This window comes from Sinocyclocheilus rhinocerous, unplaced genomic scaffold (genome assembly GCF_001515625.1).
Source record: "Sinocyclocheilus rhinocerous isolate Xijiao unplaced genomic scaffold, SAMN03320098_v1.1 scaffold1039, whole genome shotgun sequence".
NCBI classification, from domain to species: Eukaryota; Metazoa; Chordata; class Actinopteri; order Cypriniformes; family Cyprinidae; genus Sinocyclocheilus; species Sinocyclocheilus rhinocerous.
Window position 1 is genome coordinate 630,843 of NW_015634011.1, and position 17,125 is coordinate 647,967.

A 17,125-nucleotide genomic window follows, 5' to 3' on the forward strand; every position below is an offset into this window, starting at 1 on the left:
TTACTTCTTGTTTCTCTGTTTTCACTGTTATTTTATGTTGTTTTAATGATCTTTGCACTGATTTGCCCATACACACCATCAGTTATTTTCATGCCAATCTAGCACACATTTTATCATACAAAATCCTTTGAATTGCATTAGAAAAGGGCAAAGCATGACCGAATAGATCAGATGCTGACAGCCTGAGTTTAGAGATTCCAGATCCAGGAACTCCCGTGACAAAACTCCTCCAGCCTTAATTAATCCAGTCCTTGTTTTCTCTGTTCTGATACTGGCCACTGGGCTGCACGGTTTATCTCTGTGTCTGTGTGTGCACTGGTTTGGGTGGTTTATGAGGACACAAATTTGTATAATGACATTCAGGTATTACAATATGAAGGTGGTTTATGAGGACACTTCCTGCTTAAAAACATACTAAATGGTTTTTTTTTGAAAATCTAAAAATGCACAAAGCTTTCTGTGAGGGGTAGGTTTAGGTGTAGGGTTGGTGTAGGGCAATAGAAAATACAGTTTTGTACATTATAAAAACCATTACGCTTATGGAGAGTCCCTATAAACCACTAATACCAACATGTGTGTGTGTGTGTATGTGTGTGTGTGTGACATATAATTACTATTACTTTATGGCATTAAAAATAAGAGATTAGAAATAAAATAGTTCAAGATTAAAATAAATTAAAATGACAGAAGTACAAAAACTTAAAACATTTGTTGTCATGCATATTTACGTTTTTACGTATTTTCTATGAAACACGTGACAAAATGGCATTAAATCATTAAAATTAATTAAATGTATTGTTTATTCGAATAAACTTTTTATTTTAAATTATTATTATTATTATTAAAATCGTTAAAATCATTTAGATGAATTAAATGTATTGTTTTATCTATATTATTATTTTTTTTTTTATTGTTATTATAAAAACAATGTTTTAATTTTTATAATTTATGAATATATGTTTCCTTAAATTATCTTATAATTTAAAGTTTACGTAGCACGTTTATTTATTTATTTATTTATGCATTCATGCATGGGAGGGACATATTAATTCAAATAAAAAGCAAAACTCCATGAGTCTTCAAGAATCCAGTCCGTGTTTTTCTATGTTCTCATGCTCACCACTCGGTTGTGCGGTTTGTCTGTGTTGCTGTAATGTGTGTGTGTCTCCACTGAGAGAAAGACGGCAGAAGTTCAGAGCGCGCCGCTCCGGATCTATTCTGGAGGTTTCGCTGTTCTAATCAAACACGCGTTCGTTCTGAGAGGATCGGTCGGAGAATTCTGCTATGAACCGGGTGCGACAGAAAGCGTGACTGATCATTGATGAGCGATTGAATGATTGAAACATTTGTCCACCTGCAGCTGGAGACGCCGGTGAGCTGAGCGCGTCTTGCGGGTTTTGCGCTTTTACGCATCGGCTGGATTTGCGCACAGGAGGGATGTTGAAGACACCTGTCGTGATTTTCACTTCTTTATCGCTTCTATTGTCGCTGTCATGTGCTGGAGATGTAAAATCGCGCAGCTGCAGCGATGTGCGCCAGGCGTTCACGACCAAAGGCTTCAGTCTCCATAATGTGCCACATCAGGAGATATCAGGTGAGGACAAAGTGCCAACATCGTACCACATCGTAAACTCTGGCTAAAAGCGCATTTCTGCTTATACTTCAGTTAGTTTCTGGCGGAGAACAGCTCGTGCTCATGCAAAAGGTTTTCCTTAAAGTCCTATGGATCATTAACGAGCTTGATCAATGATGATTTGCTGATGATTTGCATAAAGTGAATGAGAAAATCTAAGCTCATTAATTCAGGGATGTGGTGACTTGAGCTTTGAAAACTTTTCATACCACAGTTGCCTTCAGTTTTTATGGATATATAGGCAGTATGAGGTCATTTAGCTATCACATTAACAGAAATGCATGCTATTGGTGCTTGTTATTAAACTTATGCATGCACGACAAAAAAAAAAGTTTTATTTTGATGTGGTGTTGATGATTTACAGATGATTTCCATATACACTATCATTGCTAATCCTTACATATAGCTCAAAATGAGCAATTTTGAGGCCAAACTACAATTGCATTCAGCTTTAAAAGATAATATTAATGTACATATAATTTTAGGTTAATTTGCATGTCAAACTTTGGTAAAACTTTTTGCACATTGACTAAATACATCTGCAGAAATCCTATAAAATCAATACAGATCTAAATTAGTTAAACTAAGATTTTCTTCTGAAATTGACTGAAAATGTTTCAGAAAACCACAGCAGAAAGATAAACTTACAGTAACTATTAAGTAACACACCACCAGCCAACTTTATAGTAAATGCAACTTTTTTTCTCCTCAGTTTTAATATAAATTATTTAGTTTGAATCTTAGCAACGTAATTTTGCATCATCACCCACTCATAAAAAAATGAGTTGTACCCATGTTGTAAGAGTTTTGCAGCTCTGCCTGAAATGAAAACCCACTCATGCAACATAAACAGCCCCAGTAGGTGGCCCTACTCACTCAGTAGGATGCGCCCCTGTTTAGCAGTGGATTTATGGAGTCCTTAAGGCCATAGTGTAGCTTTAATTCATACTCCTTGCTGTGGCATAGATAGGTTTTTTTCTCTCTCTCTCTCTTTGTTATCTGTTGTGAAGTGATCACATTTGAGGGCTTCACCCAGTAAAAGCTGATTACTGTGGTAGGGACATAATGCAGAAGAGAGCATGTTTGAAAGGATAATATAATGCGTTCATAATGTGTTTGATCCCACACTACAGTTCCATTTGGCTTAAAATGACATTTGTTGCTTGTTCTGATAGCAGGCGTAGCCTGATGTAGATGGTTGTGATTATGATGTTGAGATTTTGGACAGTCCTTTCCTAATAAAAAAAACATGCAGATTGATTTAGGCAAAAGTTTGGTGGTGTATAATGCAGGAATGCTTGAATATTGGGGACTTTGGCTACAGAAGCGCTGAAATGGACCTGTGGGATGTGTCTACATGAAGTGTTCTGTGCATTTCTAAAATAAGATTATTTTGTCTTTTCCCTGTGGTCTCACCTGTGAGCATGTTGTCTTATGGTTGTTCTCCAAGGGCTCAATCTCTGTGAGCAGCATGCATGTCTGTTGCTGATGTTGGTGCACATCTACGTATGTATTCCTGCTGTTGCATCGATGATCTATAATATAACAGCATATAGTAGCTAATGCAATAATACTCATGGAACGCAAATTCAAATCAGTTTTGTGTTGACAAAAGAAATGGCCTTAAATTAATTGTAAATAATCTGAAGTTGTAGTGCTTTCAGATACTTACTCTGACACTGCAGTGACTGTTGATTCTGTGTGTGTCATGCACTAAAATATGTTTATGTGGGATTTAATTTAAAACCATTTTTACTCAGAAATAGCTAGTAAATTTCATAAATAATTATAAAGGAATATAATTAAATCAAAGTAAAAAGACTGAAATAGTATTTCCTCGCAAAACATACTCCAATTATCTTTACTTACAACTTCAAAAAATCATTTATTTTTCAGGTTAGAAATAATTTGAGACCAAAAAGGTTTTTGACACAGAAGTCATGCTTCAAAATGTCTGAATGGCATTGCCTTACATTTACATTTACATTTAGACATTTAGCAGACACTTTTATCCAAAGCGACTTACAATTGGGGGATACATAAATTAGACATAAAATACCAAAGCAAGTGCATTTTATTAGAGTGAAAGACAGCTCAAGCACTTTCGTTAATAGTGAATGTGATGAACTTGAGGAGAACTGACTTCATACATGTGCTAAATATCATTGAGCAAAAGACACTGAACAAAAATGACATATGATTGGACAAAACATCCAGTCTAAGGTGGTTTGTTGGTTTTTGGCACATACCAGGATTGGAGACTATGTGGCCGATTAACTAAACCTGCTAAACAGCATAGCTAAACTGGAAGACTGATTTAACCAGTTTTCAGCTGGAAAAGATTAAATGATGTTACATTCACAGAAAGGCATGTAAAATGTTATTGAGCTCATAATGGGCTTTATTTGTGTTTAACTGTTAAATTAATGCATATGTCAGCATGCACAAAGTTGTACTTGGAGGAGTTGAAGAAGTCATTGATTTGAAGATGATATCCATGTAAACTGCCATTGCATATTATAAATCTGTATATATTTGAGACCAAAACTAGAATATAATTTAAATGTAAAATACTAAATACCGAAGCAGTTGCATTTTGCTTGAATGAAAGATAGCTCAAACACTTGTCGTGGCAATTTTCTTTTTCAATAAAGGTATGAGACAAAAGTCTTTTGAAGGTTTATTTTCTTGTAAGAAAAGGTCTACATTCATACAGCCATCCAGTGTTGGCTATAGACTGTGACAAAGAGACATTATCTTAACTCAGTATTTATACCCAAATCAGGATTCTTCTATCTCAACCAATCATAATGTATACTCAAATTATGAGTCCATTTAAGGTGTCCAACTATGTCCCCTAGATGTGCTTTAATGCAAACCATCTTCTAAGAAGCTAGGTATAAAATAGCATTTCTCGTCTCACACTCGTCTTGCACACACACACATGATTTCCTGTTATCTCTCAGCTCATCAAAAACTCAAGCATACTGTAGCAAACGGAAGCACTCAGAGACTGTCTAAAGAACATTCTTTAGTATAGTGAAGCAAATAAAACCAATAATAATAATAATATTTCAGATAAAAATAAAATTTCCTCCACACACTTTTGTTCATAGTTAATGTGATGAACTTGTGGAGAATTGACTTTATACATGTACTACAAATCACCAGAAACAACAGCTGATTCAAATACATTGAGCCATAATGACTCTTGATTGGATGAAATGCCCTTTTTAAACTAGTCCATGGTGGTTTGTTGCTCTCAGCTAACCAATAAGATGGTTCAGCTGGTCTAATTTAGATGGGTTAATGTTCTGGCAAGGTTCTTCCAAAGTTATGAGCAAATATTCTTCCAGTAAAATTAATAGAACATTCGTTCAAAGTTATCTAGCTAATAATGTTCTCAAAATGTTAGCACAAAAACATTATTATAGATCATTCATGGAAAGTTTTTTCTAAGACAGTTTAGTTGGATGTTCATCTAATGTTTTTAGTTTCTGTACATTTTATTAGTTTGCATGCACTAAAAATCACCCAAACACTAAACGCTGATTCTGTCAGGGTCTGGCGTCTGGTGTACTCTTACCTTTTTTCATCTCTTTATCCATCTGTATTGCAAGTTAATATAAATTAAAACATTTCTAACTAATTTTATTTATTTATTGTTTGTTTGTTTGTTACTCTCTTACATTATTTTATGCCTTATCCTGAAAAGTTATGAGCAAATATTCTTCCAGTAAAATTAATAGAACATTCGTTCAAAGTTATCTAGCTAATAATGTTCTCAAAATGTTAGCACAAAAACATTATTATAGATCATTCATGGAAAGTTTTTTCTAAGACAGTTTAGTTGGATGTTCATCTAATGTTTTTAGTTTCTGTACATTTTATTAGTTTGCATGCACTAAAAATCACCCAAACACTAAACGCTGATTCTGTCAGGGTCTGGCGTCTGGTGTACTCTTACCTTTTTTCATCTCTTTATCCATCTGTATTGCAAGTTAATATAAATTAAAACATTTCTAACTAATTTTATTTATTTATTGTTTGTTTGTTTGTTACTCTCTTACATTATTTTATGCCTTATCCTGATTTCCACCTTTTCCACTCCTTTGAAGATTGTAAGCTAAATGGTAAATTTTGAACACTTAAAACTTATTTAAGATAAAACAAAATAAAATATGAAAAAGTAAACATATTTTATTTCAGTTAGTTGTCAACGCAGCATTTCTCATTTTAATTTAGTTTAAATGAAATACAAATTATACAAATGAATACAATCATGAACATAATACAAATGAATAAGATCGATATAGATAGATAAATAAATAAATAAAATAAATAAAAATATAATAATAAATAAAGTAATGGAAATCACAAAACAGCAAATTTACTAAAAACTAACAAAAATTAAAATGAAAACGGAAAATACAAAATAAGAACTGCTTGACATTTGACAGCTTTTGATTTTTTGATACACTATAAAAATATATATTTTGAAGTAGGGCTGTGCAAAAAATCGAATGCGATTTTCATGCGCATCTCGTCAGTAAAGCCACTTCTGGTGATTAGTAGTAAATCTCCAGCACGTGCTTTCAGATGGAGCGGCATTTACTACACAGAGCCAACCAATCTCAGGCGATTCATTGCCAATTTTGAAAGCGATTTTGTGTAGCTTGTTAGTGAACTAGGCTCTGTGTAGTAAATGCCGCTCCATCTGAAAGCACGTGCTGGAGATTTACTACTAATCACCAGAAGTGGCTTTACTGACGAGATGCGCATGATAATCGCATTCGATTTTTTTGCCCAGCCCTATTTTGAAGTAAATAAAACAAAGATCACTTTGTAATGAATTGTGGAATTTACTAGCAATTTCTGAGTGAAAATTGTTTCTAGACACTTTTTTTCAGTGCAAGTGCGTTAAAGTTGATACATATTTACAATTAAAAAAAAAAAATTATTTTGTGAAAAAAAAAAAAAAAAAACTGTACAAGCTGTATAAGAGGTTTTATTGTTATTTTCAAAATCAGCATGCAAGATGCAGGGCCGCATCACCACCTCGGGTGTGCATTATTTTCGAATAATTCAATGGCCCGTCGTCAATTATTCCTTATTTATACTACAGGGCTGTTGAATGCTTGAATCTGATTGGTTGACGATCATTCTAAGGTGTGCAATTATTTTCAGGGAAAATAGCCTAATCACAGCCTAAAACAGCTAAATAACCAAAACCCACAACAACACTGACCAAGCAAATGAATATCTCCCGCTCTCTCTCCCTTACAGACGCTTATTAGCGCTACTCAGATTATTTTATCAGTAAAATATTTTAGCAACTTAAAAGCTACATGACATTTCTCACAAGTGAGGTAACATCGGTGCTGTTCTTGAAGAAAATTAACTCTATTATAAGCGGAATAATTAATGACCTGAGGTGTGCATTATTTTTCAAATAATTCAATGGATCATCGTCAATTATTCCTTACATGTTGTCATTATATTTCCAGAAATTTTTTTACTTATGTTGTGAAATATACACAAGTTAGTGTTATATAGAATTACTTGTGCTGTGAGATATGAGATTCTGTCCGAACCGCCCACGTCTACCACTACCGCTACTTTATTAGAGTCTAGGACAGTTTGACAGATACTAAATTGACTTTTTTTACTGGAGGAAGGTTCTTCTGTCATATCATTGGCATTTCTCACATGTTCAGCTGGATCTTCGACACGGTTCCATGTTTAATATAACATCCACCTGTGTCTAGGGCAGCACTGTTGATCCCATCTGTCTGTTCCTGTCTCTCTGCTTCACTCCTCACTTCTGTCTCTCTTTGTGTCTCTGTCTGTCGTTTAATCACTCTGCTTAATGAAAATCTTGGCCTCTAAATGTCAGGAGCTTGTGCAAAAGGCTTTGATCAGTATTGTGTATGCGTTTGGCCTGTTTGTCCAGCACCGGCGTATTGAACGACATCCATTTGCATTCATTATGGAACACAGACCTGCGCAAAAACACAGTGTGCTTTGCTAACATTGTGCCAGTTAGGGGGTGAACAGAGGTACAAAGAGAGAACTTGAAGAAAAAAAAAAAAGCTAATTTATGTGAGAAGAATGAATAATGCTGCCGCTGTCATCAGCACCAGGTGAGGAAACAGAGCATTGCTTGAATACATCAGAGGAATATTTTTATAATTAGGTCCCACTTTATATTAAGTGGCCTTAACTACTAAGTACTTGCATCAGAAAATAAGCACAATGTACTTATTGTGTTCATATTGTATTGCAAAACACTTTTGCTGCTATTGAGGTGGGATATAATATAAAATATAAATATATAATTTAAAATATAAATTATAGAAAAATATAGAAAAAATTAAACTTATTTTATTAGAGTTAGTTGCCAAGGCAGCATTTAATTTCTAAATTTAAATTAATAATTACATTTTATATACTAAAATAACTAAAACTAAAATGAAAATAAAATAACACAATTATATGACATATCTCCTTTTATTTTCAAAAAAAAAAGAAAAAGAAAAGAAAAGAAAGGTTTGAACGACATGAGTGTGAGTAAATGATGACAGAATTATCACTTGTACTCTGTGAACTGTCCCTTTAAGGCCTCCATAGTTTATTATAGAAACGAGAACCCATTTCATTCCAAAAGCATATGTTTTCATTTGATTTCATTTTATTTTTCCCTCTCATCATCAGTGGCAATAGAGAAATCTAATTTTAGCTCAGGGCCTGTATATAGTGTGTCAGAAAGCTCTAGTTTGGCAGTTGCTTGATGTAAGGACTTCTGGGAAATCCTCCTACAAGAGCCTCCAGCGATGTTCGCAGAAACAGAAGAATATTTATAGATTAATCTATTTCTATCATGTTGTTCACTGAGTTACAGACGTGATTATCGTCCGTCTAAAGGTCAAAAATGTAGTCTCGCTACTGTAAATGCCACATGCTGGTAAAATTAGCTTTGGCAATTAAGCAAATAAAAGAGTTGGCTAGTAATTGTGCTTAACAGTAAGTCGGCTATTACTATTATGATTGCTTAAAGGGGATATAACACAAACAGTTTTTGCCAATCTCATGTTAATCGTGGGTACCTATAGAGTAGTACTGTATCCTTCATATCTCTGAAGAGTCTTTAGTTTTATCAGATTTATAAAAGACAGATACAGCTTTACGCTTCTCTCCGTAAACAGTCGAGCTCATGGAGGCGTGCCGTGGGCGGAGCTAAAGAGTCACAAGCATGCAAAGTTTTTGCGTAGCGATCGTCTGCATTCTGTGCATGGCCTTAGCCATCTATGAGGTCACCAAGGTCCGGACCTCTGTATGTTTCCGAGGTGTAGTTTGTGAAATTATTGCATAATATAGAAATAACTCTTCTTTTGGTGCTGCAAAGATATTGCACAGCACCAAGATTAAACCGAGCTCTTCATCTGAGTTGCCTCAGCTGTCTGTTACGGTGACAGTCACCACTCCTCAATGTCAAAAAATATTTTAGATGACCAATCAATTATGACATCATACAGGGCCATACTTAAAAAAAAAAAAAAAGGTAACACTTTCTATGAAGCCCGTATTTATAATACATTATAAGGGTATTCTTAAGGCATTATAAGGAAGTGCATAATGCATTATAAAAAAACGTATAATATGTTATATCAACTCATGAATAATCATAACAACAGTTATAATACATCATAATACTTACGTATTTGTGGTTATAAGTTTATGATTATTTTATAATATATTAAAACTGTTCTTATGAATATTCATGAGATGATACAACATATTATAAGGTTTTTTATAATGCATTATGCATTCATTGTAATGCCTTAAGAATACCCTTATACTGTATTATAAATACGGGCTTCATAGAAAGTGTTACCAAAAAAAACTTTCTGAAACTTACACAAACCCTGAAAGAGTGTATTTGGCTCAGGCATACTCCGTCATACGTCCAATACGTTTTTTGAAACTTTGGCCATGTTTAGCATGAGAATCCAACTCTTGAACAGTCTAAATAAGTCAGAATGCATGAAATCAGAATGCATAAAATGCATGACATCCTCTTTAATAGTAAGTTGTGCAATAAGTGCTAGTAAGTTGGCTAGTAATTTTTGTTATTGGTTAGTATTTTGAAAGAAATAACTCTTCTGCTAACCAAGGCTGCATTTATTTGATAAAAAAAATACAGTAAAAAAGTAAGATTGTGAAATAATATTACAATACAAATTTTCAGCATCATTACTCCAGTCTTCAGTGTCACGTGATCATTCTGAAATCATTCTATTATGCTGATTTTCTGCTCAAGAAACATTTATTATAATCAGTGTTGAATAAAGTTGTGCCGCTACATATTTTTGTGAAAACTGATTCATTTTATTTTTCAGGATTCTTTGATGAATAGAAAATTCAAAAGAACAGCTTTTATTAGAAACATAAATCTTTTGTAACATTATAAATGTCTGTTACTTTTGATAAATTGAATGCATCCTTGCTGAATAAATGTATTACTTTCCTTTAAAATGATGCAGTTTCATGGTCAGTATGATTTTTCTTTTTTTCCGAATCACCTCTGATGAAACAGAGTGGCCAAATTCAAAATGTTGACTTGCTTGTAGAGTTACAGTTCACCAAAATATTTGTTATGCCATGTCAGAGTTGCTTAATGTTTTCTTTTTATCTAAACACTGTCATTTATAGGAACAATAATGATTTCAAGCAACTGCATGTGCAAATATCTGACATTTGAGACAGTAATAAACTGAAATTCAGATTCACCGTGAGCTACGACAAGCATAATTGGTTTTTCTTTACGTCTCCTAAATAACCATAGCATGAATATGCCGCAAACTAGTTGCTGCCCCGAAGGAGAGAGGCTGTAGAAAGCACTTAATTACTGCTAATTAGATATACTAACATGAGCGCATCAGGTGCTGTACACACAGATCCGGATTCGATGGTGGCAGTAGTGTTTATCCCTTCAGAGGATGCTCCATCACACCAGCATTAATAAATTCAACATTAATAAAGCTCAAAAACATGTTTTTATTAAATAGCCAAAGCTCACAAAAAGTCAATTTACATAAGTTAATTATTTGGACAGCTTGTTTGCCACAGAATGGCTGAATTTGATTAATAGCGCTTTGAAGGTGAGCTGCATTAAAGAGGCGAGCCAAATGGCGCCCTGGAGAGTGTTCAGATGCACAGGACGTAATGAAGGCATTAATACTGTGGAAATTGACTGCTACAGGAAGTTGTAGCTCAGACATAAGGTGTTTGGAAGCGTGGGTGAGGTGAAAACCAGACGCTTTGTTTTTCCCTGTCAGACGGGAGATGCTGATAGCATTGCTTTCTTGCCTCGCCGTCTCCCCCGGAGCAGCAAGAAAACCAACACTACATTATTCTAGCGGTGCTTGCAGGGCTTGTAGTCACTGTCAGCATCATCTGGGACTGTTGTTGTGGTGTTTTTTTTTTTATTTCCTACAAACTTTCTTACTTTCTTCTGCTTGTTTATTTTTCAGCAGTCTGACTTTGTTAACTGTGATGTTCTTTAAAATAGCTGATGTCAAGGAAGACTCCAGATCAAGGCGAGCATCACTATTACTACAGTGTTTAATAGATAAGGGATTTGAACAAACCTTAATAATTCAACTTTGTTGTTAAGGAAGTGTACAATTAGTGTTCTTTTCTAAGGCATCATATATACATAGTAAATAAATAAATAAGCAATAAAACAATAATACATTGCTCATTTATTTTGGAAAGAAGTGTCACACACACACACACACAAACAAAAAATCTCTAAATAAATAAATAAATACACAAATGAATAAATAAAATATTACATATAGGCTGCATTTATGTATGTGTGTGAAGACTTCAGATGCAAAAACCTTGAAGTTCGTCTGAGAGATTATTTTTCTTTTAAATTAGCATTTTTATCAGGCTCCTATGTTTAGGTTCAGTAATTCACTTTAATAGCAATTAAAAGGTTATTAGTCAGTTATTGCATGCCTTATTTTCAAAAATGTCCAACTTGGTTGTCTGATAAAAATGCTCATTTAAAAATGCTCAGACAGACTGAGCTGTCTCCAAGCCTGCATTTATTTGATGAAAATATACAGTAATATTATGAAATATTACATGAAACCTGCATCCTTCTAGTAAAACCTAGCAACTGCATAGAAACAAGCTTGCAGCTAATTTTGCATGGACATGGGCATTACAATGTAAATATCTGCTTGGTTTAGTATTAAGTTTGTTTTTCTTTTTTATTGTTTGTGCATTGTGAAAATTACGTATTAACAGTAAAATGACACAAGCATATAGAGTTGGTGAGATTTTGACAAAGTACAGGCGATTGAGGTTTCATTTCTGAACACAGAGCATCACATTAATCACAGGGGCTTTGACACATGCAGCTTTGACTTGTAAACCGTGTGGTACTTGGCTTTTAGATGCAGATTTGTTCAAGCTACATTTTATAGCCTGTCTGCTGCACAATCTTGCCAACTCGCATTTATGGGTAATTTTTGGAAGTCTCCCCTTGGACGACACGTTTGCCTGCATTAATAAAGCTGGCCTGCAGTGAATCACTTATTGTTTAATTTTTATGCAGCATAGGTTGTCTGCTGTGTTGAACTTTGAAACAGCAATTTCGCTAAACTTTAAGGTTTGTGATATTTAGTAGTATTGAACCATGAGGGTCTCAGTTAACACATTTTTAGAAAAAGACCATAAAATACACCCTAAAGTACACCCCTAATGTAGAAAAAGCCAGTTCTATACATGACTGACTGAGAGATGCACATATGACAAATTATTCAAGTTAATTTTCTACATGGCAGGTGAAATTAATTACAGTGCATGTCAAAACAAATGTATCTAGGTCTAAAAAATAGTGTATATTACACATGATAATGAACTGCTATTACATAAAACTATGGCAATTATTAATTAATAATGACAGAACTGACAAAATCCTTTTTTTCTTCATATTTTCATTTTCTTGATTTATTGGTTGATTTATTGATTTATTTATTGTTTTATTGTTTGTGAATAATGTGCTGTGAAATAATACTTGGAAATGGGATTATGCATGAATGTATTTTTTTTTCTCATATCAGTGTTTTTTTGTAACATTGAGATACTATTACAGCTTTTATTAATATTTTGAATCAGTTTTTATTCATATATTTTTCATTTTCATTGTCGCTTAGTTTCATTTAGTAAAATGTTAGTTATTTTAGTCTTTCTTTGTCATTTTTAGTATAGCTTTTGTTTTTATATATATATATATATATATATATAAAATTTCAGTTTTGCTCTTAGTTATAATAACCCTGGTAAATAATTATATGTTTCATATTTCTATTATTGTATGACACATGCTTCTCAATTTGATCCTCATATAATTAGGTTTATTTGTTTTACATCTTATTTCTCCATGCCTAGACAAGTAAAAGTACACACTCTCCACCGATCTATTTTATGTTCTTGTCTGCTTTATCAAAAGCAATGCTGCAGTTAAAAATAAGACTGTCTTTTAAAGACTGTGGCTGACAGTATAGTTCATCTGTGAAGAAATCCATCTTCAGCTGAAGAGAGAAACCTGTGAGCGTTTTCAAGTCTGACAGCGATGGGTCAGAAAAACAATGGAAAGATGCAGTGGAGACAGAAGCGAGATGGGCTCCATCCAAAGAGCTCGGACTGACAGCGGAGCGCTGGTTCATAGCGAGCTGCTTCTCTAGTGCTCCTCTGCTCGGCCAAATCATCTGTCAGGCACTTCATTACACGCCAGTCAGTCTCTCAGTAAAGCTTGGCCTTTAGCAAGCACCTCCAAACACACCTGTGTAGGAGTGAGCGATACAGAGAGAAAGAACCAGAGCCAAAGAGAGACTTTCTTCACTCATGATGCTGAAACACCACCAGGGCTTCAGAGGCCAAGAGGGCCACGGGACGCTCTTATATTGGCTTCCAAAAGTATTTTGCCATGCCTGCTAATAGGCCTATATGGGAATCTGTTAGAAACAGTGTGTGGAAATAGTTGAATGCTTAAATATTCTGTAGTGTGACATATTAAAACATGCCACTTTAAACAGCATTTTTCACATTTTATTTATCATTCATGTAGATTTCATGAACTCAGATTAATTGAAAAACCCCGTGAAACCTTTGTCACACTGAAGGAACATTTAAATTACATTGTGAGGCCAAAAAGTTGTTTAAAACTTTAAAATGAATTTTTCTTCATGATGTCACTGTGTGAATAGGGCTTGCTTTATTTCAGACTCAGCCATGTAATTCAGTATTGTAGCAATCATGTTTTATTTCCCTTCAGTGAGTTCAGTTGATTTGATCAGAGAAGCTGTATTGCATGTGAATATCTTGTCTGTAATGAATGTCAGTAAATGATCTTGGGAAAAATGTGCTTCCTAAATTGGTTGAGGCCTGATTTCTGCTGTATGTTCATGTACATTGTGTGTCCAAAGCCATTTGACCTCTACATCTACTTTTCTATTGTTGTTGAGATACTGAAAATGTATGATTATATATACGTCTTATAATTTCTACTCTTTACCATAAGGTCCCATTAGTTAATGTCAGTTAAAGCATTACCTAACTAACAAATAGCAATACATTTGTTGCCGTATTAAATCTTTGTTAGCGTTAGTTAATAAAAATAAATTTGTTCATCGCTGATTTTATCTCAGGACTATTTAATAATATTAACTTATGTTAATGATATTTATGATTTTAATAGTGTATTAGGAAATGTTGAAGTTAACATTGAGATTAATTAAGTCTTGTATTTTCATTCTTAGTTCATGTTAACTACACTGGGAAAAAATAAAAAATAAATCTTGTTAATTTTCCAGCGATATTTTGAATTTTAAACGATTGCAGAAATGTTATTCAATTTCATGGTTTAAAGTGTAGTTTTGTGTTGTTTAACATTATGTATTCTTCTAAATGAGTTGGCATCAGAAATCACACAGAACAGAACGAAATGTTATAATTTCATATTAAGTAAATGAGTAAACTTCATTTCATAATGCAAATACAAACATAATTGCCATTGATATGACAACTCACAACAATATAATAAAATGTTAATGCTGCAATTTCAATATCATAAGGATTCAGTTGTAAGTCTGTAAAGTTGTTCATATGTAAAATATGTTTTAGGTGTCGTCAATACGTCAGTATTGTACATTTAGATGCTGAAAATACATAATTATTGTACATTTTAGTGTCTGCAGATATAAGTAAATGTACGTTTCGTAGAACCACATTTTATGTAAAATACAAAGAATTCTCATGAGATCACATTGCTGAATTTTCTTGTAAAACGTACTCCAATAATCTTTATTTACAAATTAAAAAAAAAAATTTCCTAGTATAATGTTAACAAATGGAACCGTGTTTTAAAGGGGTCATATGATGCAATTTCAAGTTTCCTTTCCCTTTGGAGTGTAACAAGCTGTTCGTGCATAGATAAGATCCCTAAAGTTGCAAAGACTAAAGTCTCAAACCCAAAGAGATATTCTTAATAAAAGTTAAGACTCGTCCACGCCCTCCTAAAACGCCTCGTTCTAACACGCCCCCACATGTCTACGTCACAATGTGGGTGCCACCAAAAGTTACAGTATTTAATGCAAAATGAAACCTTTTGTGGCTAATTAGAATAAACATTGAAATTAACATTAACTAAGATTAACAAATGCTATTTCATTATAAAATTTGAAACTTTTTTGACAGCCACTATTTGAAGAAGCATCATAATTATATCATTAAAAAGTGAGACTTTCCATTTTAATGTGGTTTAATTAACATTAACTAAAATTTAAATTAATATAAGAATAAATAAATGATTGTCTTTTCATGAAATGAAATCATTTTCATTATTATGCATTGATATGCATATCATGGACCATAAATCAAACACTGTTGAGCCACCTGTTGAATAAATTCGGTGAAAATGCACATGTTCCAGTGATTATTATTTATTTGTCCCACTCTCTGATGTAATTGTGTACTGTGTGTTTATATATAGGTTCACTACATGTATCAGAGGTATTAGTGCAATAAAAAACAAGCAGTATTGAAGTCCATTTTAGTTGTGCTGGAGGTACAGAGGTGTCTAATTAGGCAGTAGGGGATTTCAAGTGATTGCAGAATAGCTTTGTATAGTCCTGTCGGCAGTGGAGAGGGAGTATAAAGCGGTGTGAAGGGCCACTCAGCACAGCTTTAAGGGTAAGATGTTCCTCTGAGACTCGCTGCTCACGAGACTTCATTAAAGCAGCTCGGGGCCGCTCGGGGCCGCTCAGTTCCTGTGCTGCTGTCGCTGGTGATTTGTTCACAACAAGTCATGTCTGTGTTTAACTACGCTGTGAAGGCCAGACTTGAAGGAAGGAATAGCCTGGGTTAAATACAACTCCCAAGATGTTGGGATTACAGTTTTGAGGCTTTGTTTGCAGCTTTGAGATCTATACTGCTAAATGTTGATACTATTACACTGACAAACAAATAAACAAAAAAGATGTAGGATTCACTTTGAGATCGTTTTCACTCAGAAAATGCTAGTAAATTACAAGGAAATGTCAAGTATCACATTGAATTAAATGTGAAATTGAAGGAAAAAGAAAAAAATATATATTTTTTCTTGTAAAACGTACTCCAAAAAACTTCTACATTTATCTTTCAGCAGATCTTTTAACATATTTTTAGCATATTAACTGACCATAAATATTGATGATGTGCTCTATCATTTTGAGTTGGAAGTGGCAATAGTCATTTGAGGCTGTTCATGTTTTATGTTACTTTTGACAAAACAAAGCTATTGAATTGCCAGTTTTGTCAAGAAATTCAAACAATAAATGTTGTTTCGATCAGTTGGAAGATGCAGTGAAACTTATAAAGTGTAATACAAAATTGGATATAAATATTATATATTATATACAGGGCTGGGTATCGTTCAAAAATCTTTGATACCGATACCTTGACTTCGATACCGGTTCCTGAATGATACTTTTTTCGATACCAATTTTATGAAATCAATTTTAACATGATTACATTATCTAAAAAGAAAAACTTTGGTTTTATTTTTCAGCTTGTTGATGTTTATACAATCTCAAAGGCTCATCTCCTGAGCCACTGCACAAAGGAACAAAATGACATATGATCGTGTAATCTACATTTGTGTGTTTGTCATTTTTAGCCGCTTTTATTTTTTTATGTCTATATAGTATTTATTAATTTTTATTTCAGCTTTAGTTTACTATAATAACTAGAGCTAAAACCATTATTTATTTATTTTTTAAAAGATTTTATTCATTTATATTTATTTATAATGCTAAAATAATATATAAATATTACATGAAAAAACAACAACTGAAATACTTTTATTTTTATTTTATTTATTTATTTGTCATTTGCACTTATATATTGTTGCTCTTTTGTTAGTTTTGACTGCTTGCT

General features: G+C 33.5%; 1 protein-coding gene across 1 annotated transcript in view; it reads left to right on the forward strand.

Annotated features, from left to right (window-relative positions):
• The first annotated feature begins 1,190 nt into the window (after positions 1-1,190).
• Positions 1,191-17,125, forward strand: part of LOC107744956 (glypican-6-like) — a 220,184-nt gene continuing 204,249 nt past the window's right edge. The window contains exon 1 of the mRNA XM_016558783.1: positions 1,191-1,594. Coding sequence (XP_016414269.1) covers positions 1,438-1,594 — 157 coding nt within the window. The 5' untranslated portion in view covers positions 1,191-1,437. The remainder of the gene's footprint in view (positions 1,595-17,125) is intronic.